The sequence below is a fragment of the Sebastes fasciatus genome, chromosome 20 (genome assembly GCF_043250625.1).
Source record: "Sebastes fasciatus isolate fSebFas1 chromosome 20, fSebFas1.pri, whole genome shotgun sequence".
Lineage (NCBI taxonomy): Eukaryota > Metazoa > Chordata > Actinopteri > Perciformes > Sebastidae > Sebastes > Sebastes fasciatus.
In genome coordinates this window covers 22,524,701-22,549,054 of record NC_133814.1, presented here as the reverse complement: position 1 = coordinate 22,549,054, position 24,354 = coordinate 22,524,701, and the positions used below count along the sequence as shown (strand labels likewise).

Here is a 24,354-nt window from a genome sequence, read left to right as displayed (position 1 = left end):
TTCCTGACACATGGCTGTGATCAAAGAGTCGCATCGGGTGATAAAAATAACACAGATGTGGGCTAATCACAAGTCTGCATTCACTCCGCCCTGATAGCTGCTTTCTAACATGAGCTGATGGAGGTTATTTACTCTCCCTTCTGTCTGCTTCCTTTTGTCTTTTCATTGTCTCCTCTCTTAGTATTCACCTCCACAGTCTCTCTCACACACACACACACACACACACACACACACACACATATTAGTCCCATCTCCAGAGATGTTGACTCATTGAGTGATGATTACCTGTTTAAACATCTGTCCACAGCAGTGTACACAGCTACACACACACACAGTGCCATGTCTGATTGTATCCCAGACAGCCAGTAACATCAGTGTCTACCTCACTTTAAGATTTAAAGACCTACTAATGCAGCATTCACACACATTTATTAACCTTATAATAATGTAGTGGAATGCTGCAGGAATGAGTCCTAAACACGGAAATGAGTTAGCGTTTTAGCACTTCTAGTTCCCTTGTCTGGAAGTCAATGTGTTTTTAGTTAGATGCCGGAAATAAGGTCTGTTGTTGAGATTTTAACGTTTTGTTCTACGATATAAAATACATAAAAAGATACCCCACTTGTGAATTTAGAAGCCTTTACGTGTCTTAAAAAAGGCGGTTGATAACAAGTGGCTAAATGAGCCAATGAGACTAAACGTCATCACACCGACTTGTCCTCATTTACAGCCTCGTTGTTTATACTCACGCTCATGCGTTTATAGCCTAACGTTAGCTTTTTACTTCTGGCGATTACATTTACACTTCAAAAATCAAAAAAGTGTTCGTTTGTGGAGATTATCTTACGGAACAAATCGTGTAAGTATCATAAACGTGTGTTTTCCACAGAGCTTATTTTCTGCAATAATCCAAAAGCCAATGGAAAAATCCCATTGGGTTTTTGTCGAGGGAACCAGGGTAATGCTAACTTCCTGGTTGGCCTACAAAAAAACGTCATCCCTGCAGCGCTGTATACTGGAATTATATATTTGATGCATGTACTGTTTATCTTAATTATTCTGAATCAAATGAGAATTTGTTTTAGCTGCCTGCTGCCTGCAAATTGAATTTGTAATGTTGTATTTCTGACAGGATATTCAGTTTCATTATGTTGAGCAAGTCAAGCGATTAAAGTCAAAGGGAAATTGTCGTTCATCGACTAACAACTACCTTCAGTGTCATTTTAGGAATGACAAATAACTGCAACAAAAAAAGGACCAGAAAAAAGACGACTAAAGGCCTTTAGACACAAGGGAAGTGGGGAATAAACAACACGTAAATGTGAGATACTAGCCTGCGAATATGATATGTCAAGGGCTTTTATTGTGAAAGGTAAGAACAAAAGGAGTGGACCTGGTATGTGCTGCCTTTGTCTAGGTTAAAAGGAGTAATAAAGTTCACCGTCCTGGTTCAGACTGCGGAAGCCTCTGTGTTGTTTCATAAATATAGGTGCAACTCAACCGGTTTCACACAATGTGATCGGTGGATGCCTTTGTCCACTGTGTGAAAACTCAGAAAAATCAACCTCATTCTGGAAAAAAAACATGTTGGTTTTTCACCGCGTATCACCTCTTCCTAACTGGATGCGATGTGAACGAGCGAACATCAGATTGTTTCAGTTTTTCCCAATGAAGATGTCCTAACCTGCTCCGTGCGTCAGCTGTCACTTGTTTGAAAAAAACGCTCGCCCCGGCTCTATTTATGCAAAGTTTTGCGCATCTCCAACCTGTTTTCACTGATCAAAATCGACGCTGACAGTTAATCAATATCACTCTCTCTATGTAATAGAGAGTGACATCGCTCGTAGTTTATCTAGACAATCTTTTTCGCGCTTCATTGGCCAGAGTTCGCTTGGCCGCTGCATGTTAGAAAGAGGTGTAATATTCCCGTTTTGTGTGAAAGTATTCTTGACAAAAACAACAGTTTGAACGCCTTATCGCTAAAGCTGCACTAATCTTTATTTTCATATTAAAAAATTCAAACCAAGTGAAGCCAATTTTATTTATAAAGCCCAATATCACAAATCACAAGTTTGCCTGCTTTACAATCTGTACAGCAAGACGACACCCTCTGTCCTCAGATGCTCGATTCAGGTAAGGAAAAACTCGCTAAAAAAAACATTATCAGGGAAAAAAATGAAAGAAACCAGTAGATGTCGTGTATACAGAATAGACCGTGTTACGCCCCACACTTGGGCAGCCCTATTGGGGCAAACAACACGCTAACATTGACCCAAACTAAACACAGAAGACACCTTTAAAACTCTAACATATACATAGGATTTATTAACAAGAAAATATGAAAAAGACAATATATCAAGTCCTAAGCTGAGAGACAGCAAAACCAGCAGTACCCACACCAGAAGCCTCCCTCTTCTTCTGCTGGCACATGAAGCTTTTAAGCACCTCCTTCCCAACCTCGTTTAGTAAATGCAGCACACCTGGCCACCTTGTTGAGCAGTGCAGCACACCTGGGCAGAGATACTGGAGAGGGAAAAGGGACAACAGCACAGGAAACACTTAATGCTACCAGACCGTTACGTAGCTCTGCTTTCGACACAGCTGACCTGGCAACGCAGACTGTAACTTGTAATGTTCCTGTAAGAAACTTTTTGTAATGCTTGCTCATCTCTGGTTCCCTTCACGTGCCTCTGTTCCCCAGTTTTAGGATGCATTGTTTTAAAATTTGCATTCTTCCTTTAGGGCATATCATTTGTAAGCATGAGCACTTGTGAGCATAATATTGTTTTCTAATTACTATGCAGATGATGCAGCTTTGTGTCTAGCTGACACTCAGTGACGCTGGCACACCGTGGTTTGTTGTTTCTCAGATATTAACTGTTGAATGTCTCAGAACTCCCTCCAACAAAATCACAGATTTAACACGGTAATGGTTAAGAGTCTTTTATTTGTCTGGTTGAGATGGTTCAGTCTTCTTTTAGCTGTAGATCATCTCTAAAATTAGGGGGTTCATTCGTAGGCTGCACTTCAGAAGGTTTTCTATGCTTTTATCTTTAATCACAGATTATTGTAACTCCCTGCGCTCCATACTATCAATACCATTTCATCCCTGCGAGGCTTTTATCTATCTCATACAGTAGATGGATCATATTATCTGTATCATTTACTGATTCGTTTGTCAGTTTAAGAGCTTCTGCGGTTTAAAGCCCAAGAGGGAGTAGGCTTTAGCAGTCAGGGTATTATAGTATTTCCTTCTCGGTCTTGCAAAGTCTTTTTTATAATTTTTTTAAAAGCCTATTTTTATTTAACCTAAAGGATAATACATCCCTCATTTTTTTTAGTCTCTTGTTCTGTTTTATCACGTTTCAGAGACTTTGTTTCTGGCATTCTGGTGACTTTTAAAGAATAAAAATAACAAAATATGAAGTACATGCAACAGCAGTTTTATGTTAAACTTTTAATTCTACCTTTAATTCTCAGGAAAGAAAACTGAATAATTCGCCCCTCGGGTGTGAACTTGGAGTGTGAAGCTCTGGCATAAACTAATATTCATCAGTTTTTATAAATTTTTTGCCCCTGCTTGAGTATTTCTTTCTTTTTGTACTCTCCATCTCTCACTCACTGAAGGCCCTTTCAAACTCAACGCGTCAACGGCACCGCTGCGCTCTGAAACCTGTTATTTCCAACGGCTTGCACCACGCCACGCTGGCTTTTTGTTACATCGAGCAAAGCCCAACTTTGGACGTCTTGACCTCATCACATCCTGCAGCGCGGATGTGAGCCCACAGAGAGAGAGAGATTGGGGAGTGATGATAGCAGACATCTTCTCCACAGAAGACTGGAGTCGTACAGGTGGATGCTGGGTGGAGGTGGGGCTGATTAAAAGCTAAGCGGCAGAGATACTTTCAGAGAGTAATGAAGCAACGGTAGAATGAAAACGGAGTATTCTGGAGACCTCCCAAGAAAACAACAGCATCAGTTGTTTGTTCAAATGCCTTAAAGGACCTGCGTTTTTAGAGATGTGGGACTAGTCTGGAGCAAAGCTGTGGTGTTTTTATAGAGATGTTGAAGGTCAGGATGGGTGGTTGGGTCAGATTTTCACACAGGAGAGTAGTTTTTTAAAAACTTACCCACAATCTTTCCCTTAACTTAAGTAGTTTTTTTGGTGTCTTAACTCAACTAAAACTTGACCATAGCTCTGGCTGATTAGAAAAAGCTAATATGGAACATATTTATTGGTTATTTGAAGGCAGTAAAAACAATAAACAAGTCGTCACATCACTCATATGTGCCATTTTTGGAGGGCAACAACAAACAGCATATTTTGTGGATTAGTTCGACGGACTTGTTGGCATTTGAGCGGCTTAAAGGAATACTTTGACATTTAGGGAAATACACTTATTCACTCTCTGGTGGAGAGTTAAGCCCCTCTCCCACTGGAAAACAAACCCACTAACACCCACTAACATCTGGCTTTTGTCCTTAGAGGGAAAGGTTACAATCGCCATTCATTACCGGGACAAATCACTCTGCAGTAGTCACGGGTGTTTATCGGCTCCAGCTCCGATCGGCAGTGACGGAAACATAACACCCTAAAATGAAATCAACAGGGACAAAACATACAATTAACATCCTCAAAGACTCCAGTCAGACAACAGGGATTTTACCTCACTGATCGTCAAAGCACACTTTCAAATTCGAAAGAAACATAATAAAACTCATCAAAACCATCTTGGTTATTCTTTCCACTGTTACAACAATCACCAACTCTGATATGGTCGAAATAAACCTTTAATTCACAGACTTAGGTGTGAAAAGAAACAGCCATTATTTGCTCTCCTCAAAGCCACCAGACTCCATTGACAGAAACAGTAATTTTAGCTCGCTGATCGTCGTTAAAAACACTTCATTCAAACTCCACAGAAACAAAATAAAACTCATCAAAACCATCTTGGTTAGTCGTTCCACTGTTCCAACAATCACCAGCTGTGGTTGGCTAGAAATAAACCGTTAATTCACAGAGTTAGGTGTGAAAAGAAACGGCCATTATATGCTCTCCTCAAAGCCACCAGACTCCATTGACAAAAACAGTAATTTTACCTCACTGATCGTCATAAAACACACTTCAAATAAAACTCATCAAAACCATCTTTGTTAGTCTTTCCACTGTTCCAACGATCATCAACTCTGGTTTGAGAGTTTGAAAGAGAGACTGAATAAATAAGATATATATATAAAAAAAGAAGTAACATTTTTACAGTTGACTAACCCTGCTTTCCAGCACATTTATGATGCTGAACGTGACACAACAGAAAAAACAGAAAGGCTACTCGTCTACTGGCAATGGAAAAGGAGTCTATCGACCAATTTTAGAGGGTTCTCCCGTGTTTAAAAAACTGCATATATGTGCTAATTTTGTTGGAAAAAGCGTATATGATTGATGAAGATTGATGCCACTCTCACTCTAGGATATGAGAATCTTGTCAATCTTCTCATCTAACTCTTTGCCAAGAAGCGAAATGGACCCCCATATGGTGAAATGTGCATTGGATGTGTGTTACACAGAGTGGAGTATGGATGCAGCAGCACAACTTGAGTGGCCTGATCCGGTTCGCAGGCTTGGCTCTCTATTAACTGAATGTATATTCTGAGCCATGTTGCACAACTAAAGCCTGAAAATAGCCCGACCTTCCGGCACAATAACAGAATTGTCAACTAGGAGGATGATTCACCAAACATGCCAAGACCTGGAGGACCGTCGTCTTGCCTGAAGTCGTTTGAGTGGCCACAATGTGAAGCGCTGTCCGTGGTGCTGAATCCTTTGCCAGGCTGTTTTTACACACGATTAGAGCGGCAACTAAAGTCTTTTCATGGTGGAATAATCTGTTGATGATTAACTAATTGTTTAGGCGATGAAATGTCCAACAGGTCCTCCAAATTGAGCAATAAAATACAGTTTGTAGACACAGGTTTTCTGATCTGACGGCCCTATCGGCAGGACAACATAACTTGTCATTGACAAAAAAAGTTGAGTGTAGAACAAGCGAACAGCGCTCTCTCATGTCTCTGATGTTTTGTTTGAACTTTGCTCCCAATAGTTCCCAAGAGCCATAATTTCTACAGCAGTTAGAGGTTGTTTTGGATCATGTGTTTGAAATGAGTCATGGTATTGTTTTTCCCGGGAGGAGAGTCTCAAAATATCATAAAATAGTGAAAAATGCACATTTTCCCAGATCGCAAGATGATACCTTCAAATTGTCTCTTTTGTCCAACAAACAGGCTTCATCCAGGAGACCGCTGTTGGTGTCCCATGCGTTAAGTTTCACTTTCACATTACAATCAGCTGTTCGTTCGTGTCCTGTGATCACGACGTTCAGTTTCATATTCACTTTACAAATGTAGTAATTTTAGGCCCAACCATGTCGTTCTTTCCTAAACCTAACTAAGCGGTTTTGTTGCCTAAACCTAAAGGGACAAAGCGGCGGTATGTGATGAGTCGGGATGATAACATGTTGATGTAATCGTGAACGAGGACGTGCAGGGCTGCCACTAAGGAAGTCAGATGACGCAGCATAAAGACCGACAAAGTCTGCATATGGAGGAGGTTGGGTTGGATGGATGGATGGATGGGTCAAGGACTTAACTTAACGCTGCCTACCTAAGTTACGTAACAAATGTAGTTATTTTAACCCACAACCACAACCTTTTCCTAAACCTAACCAAGCAGTTTTGTTACCTAAACACTACGATATGTTTCTCAAATGATTAATTGATCATACAAATTGTAATTTTTCGGTTGTTAAACTAATTGTTTCCTCAGATGTTAATACTATACAATGAGTATGTTACCAGTCGGCAGCCTCTGGTTCTGAAAAGTGAAGCCAACGGTGAAGTGCCTTAAACTTGCATTCTCTCTACCAGCCAGCAGGGGGCGACTCCTCTGGTTGCAAAAAGAAGTCTGATTGTATAGAAGTCTATGATAAAATGAGCCTACTTCTCACTTGATTTATTACCTCAGTAAACATTGTAAACATGAGTTTATGGTCTCAATCGCTAGTTTCAAGTCTTCTTTAATACAGCATGATGTTCATTTAGTAAATTATGGTCCCATTTAGAGTCAGATAGATCATAAAGCAGGGGATGCTTTGGGGCGTGGCTACCTTGTGATTGACAGGTCGATACCACGGCGTTGTCTGGTCTGGGTGTTGTCCGTGTTATCGTCTTACAACTTTAACCCTTTCAGTGTTTTTTCAGTTCATGAAAGTTAATTATAAACTTTTTAGTCGCCTAAAAACATCTTAGTCAGCATTCAGTTTCGCTTAACTCCACCTTCCCGCGTCACTTCCAAAAAAAGATGGTGACCACCAAAATGCCAAACTTGAGGCTTCAAAACCACAGTCCTCAAACCAATGGGTGACGTCACATATACAGTCTATGTATGTATGTTACGCGTTGAGCTGCAGTTGTTCCTGGCAGAAGCTGCACATACAGAGGATTTGTCGACAATCTCAGAAGAACCAAATGTTGTATCAGCACACAGTATTGCTTCTCAACAAATCCACATCTCACAAGACATATGCAACATAAATCCTTGTGGACAACAACTCAAAAAATTGTAGAATTAATTATTTGCCAGCAAGCTTTTCCCAGTCAACATAATTTAGTTTCTCGCTGAATCAATCTGAGTTAATCTGTGGCTCCGATCGGGGCTGCTGGCCGGAGAACATATGTTCCCTGCTGGCTGCTTTACAGCTGCTGAGAGAGAGAGAGAGAGAGAGAGAGAGTGACTATATCCTTTGAAACATCTGTCCTCTATTGTCTGCTTCCATTCATCAGAGGTATCACCGTATCTACTACACACATCTAATACAGATATAGACGCCTCAGTCACACGTCTCACATCTCAAACACTCTATTTTAACACTCGTCTGTATTTATAGCGCTGTGTTAAAAGGCCTGTCACCTGACCGAGCTGCCTAGTGAGCAAAAAAGAAGAAAAACAGCTTTTATTAGGAGTGATGGCAACCTGCGAAAGACAGCGCTCTTTAAAACTATGAAACGCCTGTCCGACGACGTGAGTGAAAGAGGGGAGGTGTGCAAAGCGAAATTGTTTGTCTCTCCTCCGCGAAATTACTGTCACAAGAAAGCCATGAAGAGAGGGGGGAAAAAAGTGAGAGGGAGTCAGACAGTTTTCTCTCTCTCACAGTCACACTCGGCATTACTTCCTCCTCTCAGCACACAGACACACTTATATGCATGTCAACACGATTCCAGTCAACATTACTTAAAAAACATGTGTTTTCACTCTGCAGAACGAAAGGAGAGTTATGATTCTTTTTCAAATTTCCCCCTCCAGCTTTATCAGTTTCCTCTCAGGCAGATTGGCTTCACAATGAGCACTTTGATCCGTGAATGAGATGGACAGCAGACAATACCGAGAGACACATTTGTTATGGGGTGAATAGCTCTTCCGGGTTCATTGTCATATTTGCTCTCTTTGATTTTCACTGGCTTGCGTGTTTGCCCTGTCGATAATCCGAGGTAAATGTGGTGTTTGTCAGCTCGACTTTTTCTTTATCGATTCACTCCGTTTAGAAAAAAATGCTGCAAATAGATAAAACACAAGCAAATGCACACAATACATATCCAATATCTCCATTAATACCACAATCATACAATCAGAATATGAAAATTAAAGAGGCCCTATTATGCTCATTTTCACATGCATACTTGTATTTTCTACTAGAACATGTTTACATTAGGGCTGTCAATCGATTAGAATATTTAATCCCGATTAATCGCATGATTGTTCATAGTTAATCACGATTAATTGCACATTTTTTATCAGTTAAAAATGTACCTTAAAGGGAGATTTGTCAAGTATTTAATACTGTTATCAACATGAGAGTGGGTAAATATGATGCTTTATGCAAATGTATGTATATATTTATTATTGGAAATCAATTAACAACACAAAACAATGACAAATATTGTCCAGAAACCCTCACAGGTACTGCATTTAGCTAGAATAAAAAATAAGATCAAATCATAACATGGCAAACTGCAGCCTAACAGGCAACAACAGCTGTCAGTGTGTCAGTGTGCTGACTTGACTATGACTTGCCTCAAACTGCATGTGATTATCATAAAGTGGGCATATCTGTAAAGGGGAGACTCGTGGGTACCCATAGAACCCATTTTCATTCACATATCTGGAGGTCAGAGGTCAAGGGACCCCTTTGAAAATGACCATGACAGTTTTTCCTTACCAAAATTTAGTGTAAGTTTGGAGCGACAAGCTAGTATGACATGCTTTGCTGCATTAAAAAAAAGTGAAGTTGGAACCAGTGAATGTTTGACGTTGAAAAATAGCTCAAACATCAATTGATTAATTTTCTTTCCAATTAAGAGTTTCTTCAGCAGTTTCACAAAGTTGAGAAAAAAAATACTACAATTTACCATCATGCAAATCGCTAGGATCAGACATTAAAGTGTATCTAGACGGAACATGAAGCACATTTAGAAGTGTCATGATTGTATACAAACGTCAATGGAAAGATGCAAACGAGCGCTTCACTAAGTGGCGTTAACTGAAGCGAAGAAAATGTTTGAACTTGTTTTGGACTTCCTGGAGACTTCTGAGATCGGTCAGAGTCTGAGCCGACACACAAACACATGGTGCAGCTCGCCATGGCTTGTTGGTACATTGGTCGAACAAACACAGATTATACAAACAGCCTGAACTGTCTGAACACTCCTCATGATGAAGCTGAACTTCATGTGTTAAATTGGTGGAAATTCCCCTTTAAAGGGACTAATTGTCTCAACAAGATCATTGCAATATGTGCTTTGTCTCTTTGTTAACCTACTGGCTTGTGTGTTTTCTGCCAAAGTAGATGAAATGTGTGTTAGTCTGTTGACTTTGTAAAAATGTATTCACACTGATGAAACAATAGACAGAGCCCTAGGGGTCCAGATTGGAAAAACAATGGGATTCATTTTGGACCTGTTGATGGGAAAGAGAAAGAGAGGGGGAATGAAACAGCAGAGCAATACAGTGAGGTGATTTGAGGAGAAGAAGGCAGGATACGTGACAGGATGAAGGTGAACAATACGGTGAAAACGGGAGCAAAAAGTGGGCTGGGAGAGGAGGAGGAGGAGGGGTTGCTCTGAAGTGAGCGAGAGGGAGGAGAGGAAGGGAGGCAGGCTAAATCCTCACACCATTATTATCAGGACTCACATGCAGCCCCTCCTGTGATGGAGTGAGAGGAGATAGAAAGAGATAAAGAAAAGATGGAGTTAAAAAGGAAATGGAAAGCGGGATTACTGGTGTGACAGCACCGGCAGATGAGAGCGGCGGCAGTGCAACGGTGAGGGAGAGAGAGAAACTCTGGTGGGGGAAAAAAACCCAAATCAGTGCAACAGGATGAGGACCTGCTAGTGCACAGCCGGCCCAACCTCGCACAACCTGCCATCTGTCCCGCTGTTCTCTCCGTGTCCCTGGCGCAACCAACATCTGGATCACCCTTGCATCCATATGGGAAAGAGAGCAAGGGGGGGGACACACAATCACACTCTCCCCTCATCCTTTTTTCATCACACAGGACCTGAGGAGACACATCATCAGGGATCCCTTTTCTGCGGAGTACCATCACCTCAGTGGCTCATAACTGGACCGGAGGAGAGGAAAACTTTTGCTCCAAACATGCAGAGGCGTGCACGGGACTCCTTCCACATCTGCCTGTGAGATTTTTCTAACTTCCCATGGATCTGCCGTGTCTCGTGCCCCCGAGCAGGGAGAGGGAAAAGGAGACAGAGGAGGTGGAGAGGGGGAGAAAGGAGGAGACGGCGGGGAAGCGTCACAGCCGCCGCTGCTGCTGCTGAAGTGTTACCGGCGTTCGTGCTCCTCCGCTGAAGAGGCATTTTATCACTCTTCCTCCCCCCCCCTTCTTCTTCTTCACTCCTCTCCTCTCCTCATCCGACCAGCAGGGAGCCTGAGGGATACAGACAGGGAGCTAAACACCGTGGGTTTATGCACATATGCACACAAACACACACACACACACACACACACTGGCTGCTCTTCTTCGTCTTCGTCACCCTCCTCTTTCCTCACTTTCCTTTCCCCATCTCGATGTCCTGTCTTCACCTTCATGACCACTTGTAAATCTGTGACACACACACACACAGAAAAGTGAGAGAAGGAGTGAAGAAAGAGGTTTTTTTTGGTGGGGGAAGAGAGAGAAATCACATACGCTCGCTGTCACGTTGTGAAGTCCTCCAGGGGAAGTGTGCAGACATCCAAAGCTGCCAAACACACACTGATAACTCACATATACACACACTCGCTCTCACACAGAGACTTGGTCTAAATGCGTACTCCTACAGGTGCTGAGAGAGGCAGGTGAAAACCAGGTGAAAAAGGAAACAGAAATAGAGGGAAAGACATTTGGAGGAGAAAAGCAGTTGGGGGAAACGATGGAACAGCTGGAGTTCAAGTTGGATGACAGCAGAAAGCACAGGTAAGTCTGTCACACACACACATATATATATATACACACACTCCTTCACACTCTTTTTCTGACACTGTTTCACTGCCAGGTTAGTCGCAAGTTTATATATACATATAAGTGTTATATGGAGCAATAGAGACAAGAAGCTCAGGAGGAATAAGAGTATATGAGTGCAGACATACTTTCAGTTTTCACGAGTGAAGAGTTTCCTCGAGAGGAAGCTCCCATCTGCTGCTGACAGAAACAGAACAGCCAGTTGTTACTATAACAGGAACTACTGTAAGAGGACATATTAGTATTTCTCTCTCTGAGGTTTAGTGGTTAGCTGCTTGTCTGGAGTGTGTTTAAGTGTGTAAGTGTGTGTGCACAATCCTTCTATACCTGCACGCTCACTCTCTCGCTCACTCACTATGAGTTATGGATTATAGATGTTGCAGTTGCAGTGTTTTACTGTCGTATCAGTTATCTGGTAATGCTCATTGATTTGTCCCATAAGCTGCACGTAGCGGCTCTCGTTTTTCTCCATTAGTGACAGAAGCTTTCTGCTCCAGTTTAGATATATCATGTTGCAGCAGCAGCATGAAACACAGTTCACAGTAACATAGAACAGTGGTTCCCAACATGGGGTTCAGGGTCCCCCAAACGGGTCCCAAGATAAATCAAAAGGGGGTCTCAAGATGATTAGGGTCTAATTCTTGTGTTGTTTTTTTTGTGAAATACTGGCTACTTTTACCTCTTCGGGCGACTGAAATCCTTTCCAAACTGATGCAAACATCATAGTAATACAGACCAGACCAGTGGTTCCCCAAAGAGGTCGCAATATGACTGAGTAGGTTATTAAAATAAATGTTTCTCTTACACAAAATTGTATTTATTCTTCTGACTTTTATCTGATTTTAATTTATACTTTTAGCCCTTCAAGTTTCTGAAAATGCTTCAAATGATAAAACTTACAATAAATAAACAGATATTAAAGTGTACTCAGTTCTGCCTTTCTGCTGCTGTCAGTATACTGTTAAAATACAAAAAATTGCTTGTTGAATTAAAAAGAATATTTCATTGAACAAATTGAACAGGCTGTCAATCGATTAATATATTTAATCGTGATTAATGGCATAATTGTCCATGATTAATTGTGATTAATCGCAAATTAATCGCACATTTTTTATCTGTTCAAAATGTACCTTTAAGGTAGATTTGTCAAGTATTTAATACTCTTATCAACATAGGAGTGGGCAAACATACTGCTTTATGCAAATGTATGTATATATTTATTATTGGAAATCAATTAACAACACAAAACAATGACAAATATTGTCCAGAAACCCTCACAGGTACTGTATTTAGCATAAAAAATATGCTCAAATCATAACATGGCAAACTGCAGCCCAACAGGCAACAACAGCTGTCAGTGTGTCAGTGTGCTGACTTGACTATGACTTGACCCAAACTGCGTGTGGTTATCATAAAGTGGGCATGTCTGTAAAGGGGAGACTCGTGGGTACCCATAGAAACCCATTTTCATTCACATATCTTGAGGTCAGAGGTCAAGGGACCCCTTTGAAAACAGACATGACGGTTTTTCCTCGCCAAAATTCAACATAAGTTTGAAGCGTTATGTAACCTCCTTCCCGACAAGCTAGTATGACATGGTTGGTACCAATAGATTCCTTAGTTTTTTTCTAGTTTCATATGATGCCAGTAGCTTTAAAACTGAGCCTGATACAACATCCGAAAGATTTATTGCGTTAATGCTTTAAAGAAATTAGTGGCGTTAAAACAATTTTGCGTTATTATCGCATTATCTATAACAGCCCTAATTTAATGACATTTTAAAGTGCACTTTTCTACTGATACTCTTTCAACTATAAGTCCAAAAAGAGTGCAATTTCACAGTCTTTCGTGATGTGTTTATCGAGCAAGTTGACGTTGCAATGATGATACAAAATAAACAATATATTGTGAAAAAATAAGATGTTCACAACTGATGTACACACTAATAACGAGTTGAAAGTAGATTTGTGTTAAAGGGTCACAAGCCAAAAAGGGTGGAAACTACTGACAGACAAACAGGAGTATGTGTGTGAACGTGCATGTTGCATCACTACATGTATGTTTTGGTAAGCGTGTCAGCGGATCTGAGATTTCGATTGCTTTACGTGTGATTGGCAGGGGGCCAAGCCGATCTAGAAAGGCCCCGTCCCGTCAACGTCACTCATGTCGAGTGATACGTCCGGCCCGCAACGATTTCCTGTAAAGCTGTCAGATCTTCATGTGTGACAGCAGGAACCCACAGAGAGATGGGGTTGCAATGTTAGCAGTTGAAACCCCCTAATTATGATGAATGTATGTGGCAGACGTGATGTGATATGTTTCATAATAAGCTCTGGGGTTCATTCATATTGAGAGTTTAATTTGTATGTGGAAGGTTTATTAGCTATGTGTGTGTGTGTTGTAGCATGAGCATGGACTTGCTAGAGCTGCACACACAAATCAAGCTTAACCATCCGTTCTAATGGAGGAGAGACGGAGGAAAAAGAAGGGTGGAGCAGTTGGTTGTCGTTGACAGAGTGTCTCTATGGTGTGTTTACTGTCATATACATAATTGTTAATGTAACTCCTTTAATGATGACTTCAGGGAAGAGTGATGGAGGTGCTCCGTTGAGTGGAGACTCATTAATCCAGTGTGCTGACTTGTATTAATCAATTTGTCAAATTTTTGTAAGCACATGTCCAAAAGACAATATATGGACTGAGGACTGAAATGAATGAATTAGGCGGTGATTCAGATGAATGGAAATGAACTTCATAGCAATGTATAAGGAGAAAAAAAAGTACATTTTAGGCGAGTGTTAAAGGAGAAAACAAATCCAATGAAAACACCCAAACCAGCAATGCTTTACTCCGTCTGTCAATACATTTCTTGATATTTTTTGGCCACTTGGAGGCAGCAGAAACAAGCTGTAAACACAACGCTAACATATTATCATCTTCTAAGGGAAATTGTTAGCAAACAGATGCTTATTTACAAGCGATATTAGCATAGTTTCTGAAGATCTAATGAATGCAAGTCGAATATTCACTTTGCTTTCAGCTCCGTTTTTGGTCTCAACCAACTCCAGAGGGAACTATCTTGATCTTTAGCTGCTAAATGCTGAATGTTAACATTGTTTATCTGCTGTTCGGTGTTGGGCAGGTAGCGTAAAGTGGGTTTGTGAAGCAAAACAATGACATTCAATCACGATAAACGCTCCATAGAGCTGAGGGAAACCGTAGAGTCGATGATAGTTGCCTGTGAGTTTGTCACTACGAGTGACTCCTTTCACATCAGTGTAGTCATTTGATCCATTGTCAATATGAAATTATTAATTACAAGTAACAAAAATACCAACCTGCCCAGATATCAGTTAGATAACCAGCATCAGGAAATGGAGTCATTGCTGCAGAATAAGTTTGGGATTCCTTGGACTGATCTCAAGTCTGCATAATTGAGGCTCTAGAGAATCCTGATGTTTCATGCAGCTGTCAGAGCGCCACGCCTGCAGTATGTTGATGAGAGGAAGGCCGTCTACTACATTAATACTAGCCCGCTAATTCAAGCTCCCTAATTAATGCAATCAAATCAGCTACGAAGGTGCTGTATAAAAAGGTTCAAGGCAGACATGTTGATAATTCTCTGGTGGTGACGCTCATCCCATCAACTAGATCCTCTCCGCTCATTTCCTCCGCACCCCCTGGGGACTCAGTATAGGGACTCCATCATATCCCAGCTAAGTAGTTAAACGACTGAATGCTCCCTACTGTATAGACGCTATATGTCCCAGGAGGTATATGTGTGGTAATTTAACAGAGGTAAAGCATCAGCTGAACACGTTGTCCAACAGGTTTTCTCATAATGAACAGAATGGTATTGTTTATTCTGGACATGTTTGGTAGACAGTGTAGCAATGAATGTTGATCTTTTTTTGTCCACTGTTATGAAGGAGTTACATCATATTATTATTCTGTTTTTAGACACTTGAAAGTACGACATATTAATCGGCTTCTGGACAAACAAGAGTTTGTGTTTATACTATAGACTGTATATAAGAAGTGGACGTAGTCAACGTGACGTCACCCATTGGTTTGTGGACTGCTGTTTTGCAACTAGTTTTTTGCAACTAGAAGTAACTCGACAGGGTGGAGCTAAGTACAATCAAACGCTGACCATTAAAGTTGAGGGCGAGGGGGGGAGAAGTGGATATAGTCATCATGACGTCACCCACTGGTTTGTGGACTGACGATTTGAAGCCTCGATTTCGGCATTTTGGACGTCACCATCTTGTTTTTTTGCAACCAGAAGTGACACCAAAGGGTGGAGCTAAGAACAACCAAACGCATAAACGAATAAAGACAAAAAGGTGATAATTAACTTTCATGAACTGAAAACACACTGTGAAAGGGTTAAAGTTGTAAAACATGGAGAACTCCCAGACCGGACAACGCCATGATAGCAACCTGTCAATCACAAGGTAGCCCCGCCCTAAAGCATCCCCTGCTTTATGGTCTATTTGACTCTAAATGGGACCATAATTTACTAAATGAACATCATGCTGTATTGAAGAAGACTTGAAACTAGTGATTGAGACCATAAACTCATGTTTACAATGTTTACTGAGGTAATAAATCAAGTGAGAAGTAGGCGCATTTTCTCATATACTTCTATACTATCAGACTTCTTTTTGCAACCAGAGGAGTCGCCCCCTGCTGGCTGTTAGAAATAATGCAAGTTTAAGGCACTTCAGCATTGGCTTCACTTTTCAGATCCTGGTTTATACTTCATGAGCAGAGAGGTGAACAGTTCAATGGAGGAATGATTTTGCATTTATTGGATGTTTTATTTGATTCTCCGAGGACGAGAGGCTGAAAATACAAAGTATTATTCTGGAAAAAAATGTTTTTATCATTCGATAAATCATCCATAAATCTTCTTGAGAGCTGCAGCCAATATGAGGGTTCTTAGTTAGGTAGAAAGAGGGCCGGTAATGGAGGATAGATGCTTCATCTATCCTCCACACTTGATGATGAAAGGTAACTAGCCGCACACTCCTCTGATGTTGTCATGCCTTTCTTTCACTCTTTTGCCAGCACTGTCACACAGTGATCCTGTTGTTCTTTTCCTCCCATCATGTCTTCCACAATGTATCACCACAGCTGGATGGTTAGTTTGTTATTAACAGCACGTTGTAGGATGAATTTGGATGTGTGTAGTCATATCGATGCTGACGCAGGTACAGTCTGACGTGAGTCCCAGTGAGGGAGTTTTTCCGACATAGCAGAGCAGCGCTCCGTCTGGAAATCTCTATAATAACAGACAACCTGTGCACGCACCACCACGCTCACTCACTCACTCAATCTGCACACGTGAATATCATTTTGGAAAGTAAGTGCACAAACACAACAGGATTGAAGGATTACGCATTTTTTTGATGATGTGGAGTCTGACGTTTTGCTGCCTGTCTCTCTCTCTCTCTTTTTGTCTGCAAGTCAGTCGTCGTTTTTCATTTATTTAATTTTCAAAATCAGTTAAAAAGATAAGAAGATAATCAGCTGATTGTTGTTGTGTTTGTGTGTGATTTTTAATTCAGACGCAACACATTGCGGTCCGTCCCTCGTGCTCACATCCTTTCTGTGTTGTAATCACACTCTGTTATATTGCTGCTAATCTGGAGCAGACACACCCACTCAGTCAATTTCCCGACCACCACCCCCACCACATATACACACACTGCTAATCTGAGGCCCCATTATGCTGCCTTTTTTCCAGAGATTACACTGTGAAATGAACACTTGACCTGCTCTCCGGTCGTATGATCCATCCAGTCAGCATTCGCCTGTTCTCTCGCACGCTGTTACTATCATATGCAATCATCTTCCTGTTACAACTACCTTCCCCCTCCACCTCTCTGATCTTTACATTTTGAGTTATATAATTACTTCTAAAATATTACTTTTGTTTTGTGAGTGTTTGTACAAATCGCCCATACTTGAAACTCATTGCTTTTCCTGAATTACTGTCATTTGCGTAGTACTGTTTGCAAATGCAGGGAGTTTGAATCCTAAAAAACAAATAAAATTCAATACAGATATTGCAAACTCTTCTCAGTTTCCTCTGGTTGTTGAAAAAAAAGGAGTAATTTAAGAAATGATTTGAAATAACAAATTCTACTTAATTTGTGGCAGTGCAGCGCTGAAGAGTTTACACACTTATTTCTGCATAAACCACCAAATTAAAATGAAACCACGGGCGTAAATCTCCACATAATCTTTATTTTTAGACACTTTTTCCTCCAGACAGTAGACACACAGTGTAATTATTGTGTATATTTGCAGCTTGGTTATAAATCTACCTCAGAATATGAACATATTCTGATCCACAGATTTTTAATAATGTTACGCAACAACTTCTCACAACCCAAAGAATATCAAGTTGTCTCCGTCCACAATATTAATCTCACTCTGTACCTCTCATGTTGTAAAATTAGCTATATGCACGGCGGTTGGTAAATAAAGGAGTGGGCTGAGGATTATAAGTGTTACCTTGTTTTTTTTAGTTTTATTTAGCAGTACATAAATAAATATTCAGAGTAATTGTTTGTCTTGTATTCCACAGATTATTCAAAATACAATTGGATGCGGTTTGTCTCATGTCTGCCAATTAGAATCTGTTCCCTTTTGAGTTTTGCTGCGTGGGGGGCGGGGGGGTTGTTTGTTTTTAATCACAACCTAGCACTAGTGGGTGGTGGGTTAACGGCTGCTCTCTGCTCACATCAAGATATGATGATTCATTGGAGACAAAGTGAGTCAAAACAAGCAATCCCAGGATTTACAAGAGAAAACGAGTAAAACAGCCTCCTGCAGTGGATAAAATCTGCATTAACTCCCCGGGGGATCTGCATAAATCATAGTTTTTATCAGAGATTTTGAGAGGTGGTTTAATGTGTGCCCTCCAGGAAACCCATGTCTCTATGGATTTGATACTACAGCTGAAATGTCACTATATGCAGATGACACTGCTCAATATATTTCTATTACATAACTCGGTTTAACAGAAGGACAATGTGCAACATCATTTACCTTTTGCAAACTCAAATATCTTAAAGAAAACTTCAACAACAAAACAAAAACATTGCAATGTTTCCTCATACAATGGTTTGTATGATATCTTACAAAAAGTTATTCATTTTCCATGCATTCTCTTACGAATGTCCAGCAAAACTTCTCAATTTCCACTTGTTATATGCATGCAGTCTTTTCAAAATAAACTTCCATTTTCACAGGAAACAACTTGGTTAGGTTTAGGAAAAGATTGTGGTTTGGGTTAAAATAACTACGGAAGTGGCGTTACTTAAGTACGGAAGTTACGTGACAAATAAGTCAAACATTGACTTCTGACTACTGGGTGAAAGTCCGGTGTTTTTGGTGTTTCGAGTTCGTTGCTCTTTATACATCCTGTTTCACAATTACGTGGATTACATAAATTGATTCTGTGGGATATATATACATATTACAGTGCATTACTTTTCGTAGATATAGCTACGAATGGTGTATGAGAACAGCCTGAAAACACACAGGTCTTTGAAGTGATCCTTAATAAAGGCAGCTCTATGTCCATTATTCCAGGTATAACCCTTTATTGACTAAAGGTGCATCTATCGGTAGCACGTAATAACAGGAATGGATTGTCTTTCAAAGGTTCAAATTAGATATTTCATTCTAAGGGCACCTAAAGCCCAGGAGCTGAAAACCTTATTAAGATGAATGATGATTGATATGCCGGGAGCATGAACAGTGAGGAGAGGTGGGACACATTTAACCCAGTGTTGCTTTGAAAGAAGCTTTGAATCAAAGCTTGGGAGATGTTGTTAATTATCAGGGTGTCTCTGATGGCCACAGATGAGACCGACACTTTATATAAAACCCCCTACCAAATACATGTGTGTAGTTGGCGATCTTTATTTGCTGTAAGAAAGCCCACCTGCCTTTATTAAAGCTTCAAAGGTATTGATTCAATAAGGGAAGATCTTCAAACAGCTAAAATCTGATTGAAGCGGCCTGCTCCAGATGCAAATGTTGAAGGTTTACTTGTCGCTGTGAGTTGTATGGTGAACGCACAACAAAAAGTAGGTGTTGATCGTAGCAGTGAGTAATTTTAAAAGAGGGTTAAACAATTTTGGGGCATACTTTACATATGGCTTTCATGTTATGTTTCTTGTTATGTATATAACTGTTAAAGCCTCAGCGAAATTACATATTTCTGACTTGCATTAGTGTATACGCATGTGGCGTAATCCACGACATTCATTTGTTTTAGTTACGACTTTGTAATAATAATACAAAAACTAATCAAAAAATAAATTATCATGTATTATTATAGATTAAGATAAGACTTCATTGATCCCCTCGGGGACTTTCACAAGCTACCCAGCAGTATATGAAATAATTAAAATGAGCTCCAGCTGCAACATTAAAGTGATGAACACATTAATGCATCAATAATTATAATCCAAAAATATGATATACTGTACATCATTCTGAAAGGGGCCATTCTGCATAATGAGTACTTATACTACTTGTAAATTTCATACATTTTGGTGTGAATACTTTTGCAATGACGTAAAAATTTGAATGCAGTTTTTCTATAGTGTGGTATTGCTACCTTTACCAATCTGAGTACTTCTTCCACAACTATTTTTGTTGTATTTAAACTACTGATGACACCAGATGGTGTATGTATATTTAACGCGGTTCCATAAACTTGTGTTAAACTTGCCTTGAAGTGTGGTTAAAACTAAATAGTTATTGGTTTTTAACAACATGTGCACATGTAATTAAGTTCAAATAAAGTCACCAAAACTGGAATTTTACACGTGCACCACCAGCCAAACATGTTTACAGATTTCAACAGCAGTTAGTGTCGTAGCTTTTTCACTTGTTGTATTTTTAGGCTGATGACATCACCCCACTGGAGCGAGGCAGGCTGAAGTAATGTAATGTAATGTAATACCAACGACGAGGGTCGAGGACCTGTGCGACAGTTTTTGGCATCCTGCTTGCAGTGTGTGCGTGTGTGTGTGCGTGTATGTGCGTGTGTGCTGAATCAGAGATGTGTAGAGATGGAGAGGTGATTACAGTCATGACACTGGGGGTTGGATTATGGAGGATTACATGCACGCATACTTGCATACACTGACACACACACACACGGTTGTCCTCATGACACAGGAGTCTAAATGCAGAGCTAATACTGTCATACAAAAGGGTCAGAGAGGGAGAGAGAGAGAGAGAAATAAAGGGTGGATATGTACAGACGGATTATGTTGAATTATGTCAAAAACATCATAAAAATAAAGCAGCTTGTATGTTTGACTGTTGCTCTCTTTCCTTTCGTTCTCTCATCCCCTCTCGTGCTCTCTCTCTCTCCCCTCCTTTCCAGGCAGTAGGCTGCCAACATGGCCATTCCCAGGGGACATCCTCCTCCCTCTCCTTGGCCTCCTCTCTTCCTCCTCCTCCTCTTCCTCCTCCTCCTCCTCTCCTCCCCGCTCCCCCTGCAGGCCCGGCCGCTCCTCCTCCACCCGAACATCAACGTGGCGGTGGTGTTCAGCGGCTCCAGCTACCAGAACGAGGTCAGAGGTCGTCTCAGCGGGGAGAACTTTGTCGACTTCCCCGTGGTGGTCAGCCCAGTGACCGTGCTGGTCAACGACACCAACCCCCGCGACCTGCTGACACGCCTCTGCGATACCATGGCAACGGAGAAGCTGCACGGCGTAGTGTTTGAGGATGATGTGGGCTCTGATGCCGACACTCAGGTAAAAAATGATTTATGCATTTTGTTTTTTTTTGATCAAATATCATCTCCAGAGTCACAGTGTTCAGTCACCCACATCCGCGTTTCCTGATGCTGCACAAGGCAACATTTTTATGTAAAAAAGCACCTTTCCTTTCAGCTTTAATCACAAAGCGGGTGGCAAAAAAGAAGAACTATTTGAGATGCCAAGCATGTACATCTTTGCTCAAATTTAATTATGGTGTTGGTTTCTGATTGTAAAGGGAGAAGAAGTGACAAGAAGTGAAATGTAAATAGTCCCCGAAACAGTGCTCCTACGAGGGGAAGGAGCTCGAAGTACGGTCATTTAATGCAACTAAAAAGTTGCATTTACTCTTCAAAATACAAAACTTCTACTACAAACTTCACTGATTCTTAGTATACAAGATTGCTGCATTACAGTAACAAGAGTAGATGTAATTTGTTACCGCCTGAATCAGCCTAAAACTTACGTTCCCATATTACGAAACTGCATTGTCAATTACATTTCAAGGGAACGTATTTTTGTAGTTTTTTTTTTATGTATCACAAATACGTTTCTAATCAAAGTCTGCGTAGTGAGGAGGACGGGGTGGATGGTAAGGTCAAATACATGACTTTCACCCAGGAGACTGGTGTTCGTGTCTCGCGTGAACCCAAAAGTACTTATTGTAACCCAAACCATGATGTTTTACTAAACCTAACCAAGTAGTTTTGTTGTCTAAACCCAAACGTAATTGACAATGCAGTTTCGAAATGACCATGAGCGGTTAAAAAACTAAAACGTTGATATACACATATGTAGAAATGTTGATATGAAACATATTTTTGGTTCAGAAACATTGAGATTCCACGTATCCGTGGTTTGCAGAAACTTACATTGACAACGTTTTATTCTGCGACTGGGTTGCCTGAATACATTCCCTTCCTCAAAACACATTTAAACCTGGATTGTTTACATCCATGTTTACTTGTAAGCAGTTTTCTTCTTCACTGCCTTTGCTGGTGTACTGCTGCGTTTATTGGTGCGTAACCTCTCCCTGTAGATTGGTCAAATAATGTGAAACCATTGTCAGAAACTGTGTATCGCGTCACCTGCGTGCTTGTGTGTGTGCGCACACTAACAAACAAAACGGGTTCCCACTCATAAAAACATTGCTCCATAGCGCTCCTAGTGGTCAAAAAAACTCCACACGATACCTGAAAGGACTTCTTGTCAAAACCCCAGGAAGAGCACCGGGCTTTGAAGCAAATTTTCGTAGTGGAATTACAACTTCCTTGTCCGTCACGTGATGCAATTGGGGCCCAAAAATACCTTTTCCCATAGACTTACATTGGGAAAGAGACGTCTTTCATAGGAATGAATGGGCGTCCGCCTCCAACGTTGTATCCAATTCTCTTTATACATCCATGATTCTCATCCACGTGTCTTATATGTTGGGAATCAAAGTTGAAATTTGAAGCTTGAAATCAGATCAAATTAGATTTTGTGAAATGATCGAAAGCTCCAGAAAACTTGGGAGTGGAATGAACTTTCAGTCTTGAGCGACATTTTGGTTTGACTCATGACTCTGGTTGTTTCACTATAGTCAAGTATCAGAATTTAATCTGAGTTTAAGGTCTCTAACCATACAACCTGATCAAAATAGCTCTGTACTATCACTGGTGCAACATGTTTTTTACTTTCTTTGTCTGTTTTGTCTTCAGGTGGCAGAAGTGGCACAGATCCTGGACTTCCTCTCCACTCAGACAGCTCTGCCAATCGTGGGCATCAGTGGCGGCTCTGCAGTTGTCATACCATACAAGGTAGTGTCAAAATAATGAGCCCATCATTCCAGCACTGGAGCTCTCGAACCGGAGCTGGAGTAGTAGTCTGCCTTTCTTGCTATGCTACAGTGATGACACACAAAAAAAAGTCCCAGAGGTGGTGATATAACATTTGTAACCGACAGCATAATTAGCGATTTAGGAAGCAAGAAAAAAACAGATTCTAGTAATAAGATGAACAACAACGTGTAATGTAAACCCCGTCAGCAGCAGCCGCTCACAACCTCCTGTCTTAGTCAGAACTCTTCTACACCGGCGTCATTCAGCTTTAAACAACTTAAGTAGGTCAGAGCGGTGAAACCTACTTTGGCAAGCAACTCGCTGCATGCAAATATTTGGAAATGAGCAATACAGATGGGTGAATTATCAGCGATGACTGCAGCCATCGACAATCATCAGCTCCCCCTAATCCCTGGGAAAAGTCTGAGTTGTGGGAAGGGAAACTTTGCGAGACAAATGCTACGGGCGATCTACGCCTCAATCAATCATCCCGGCGCACTTGAAGAGCAGCAGGTTTTTCCTGCTATGATTTAGCGTGTATCTCGTTGATGAATGGAGATGGAGAGCTGTGTGGTGAGATTGTAAAGAGGAGATTGATGACACCAGACAGATTCTTAATCTATACTTTCTCTCTGCTTTTGTAAAATGGCTCCATCCCTTCTTCCTCTCACGCTCCATGCTTTTCCGCCCGTCTTCCCTTCCTTCCTTTAATTGCTTAACCGCCATCATCAACACCTTGTATTTATAGAGCCAACTCTCACACATAGAAATACACATGCAAATGAACACCCTCTTCATTTTAGAGCACACACGCGAGAGCCAAACGGGGATGCATTCCTACACCTATCCGCCGCAGCAGGAAGCATCCAAAATGAATTGAAAATGTAATCTATGTGGCTGCGGGGCAACATTTTGTAAACCATAGCATGTTGTATTTATCAGCTTCCTGTTAATCAAAAGGTACGTGCAGATGTCACGTCATAGATATTAAACAGGAGGAGTTGTAGCTGCAGGAGGTTGATTGATTTGCTGTATTTTGATGGCGGAGCGGGAAAGGCTGAGTGAGTGAGCAAGAGACAAGAGAGAGGAGGAAGATGCTTCGATGAAGCTTGTCTGACAGCTGCCTGAAGGCAGTGTTTCACTTTCTCACAGATGAGTCTCTCTTCCCTC

The 24,354-nt window shown here is 40.9% G+C and overlaps 1 protein-coding gene across 1 annotated transcript in view; it reads left to right on the top strand.

Annotated features, from left to right (window-relative positions):
* The first annotated feature begins 10,148 nt into the window (after positions 1 to 10,148).
* LOC141758634 (glutamate receptor ionotropic, NMDA 2C-like) overlaps positions 10,149 to 24,354 on the top strand; it is a 61,378-nt gene continuing 47,172 nt past the window's right edge. The window contains exons 1-4 of the mRNA XM_074620228.1: positions 10,149 to 11,024; positions 11,389 to 11,522; positions 20,989 to 21,361; positions 23,065 to 23,163. Coding sequence (XP_074476329.1) covers positions 21,005 to 21,361; positions 23,065 to 23,163 — 456 coding nt within the window. The 5' untranslated portion in view covers positions 10,149 to 11,024; positions 11,389 to 11,522; positions 20,989 to 21,004. The remainder of the gene's footprint in view (positions 11,025 to 11,388; positions 11,523 to 20,988; positions 21,362 to 23,064; positions 23,164 to 24,354) is intronic.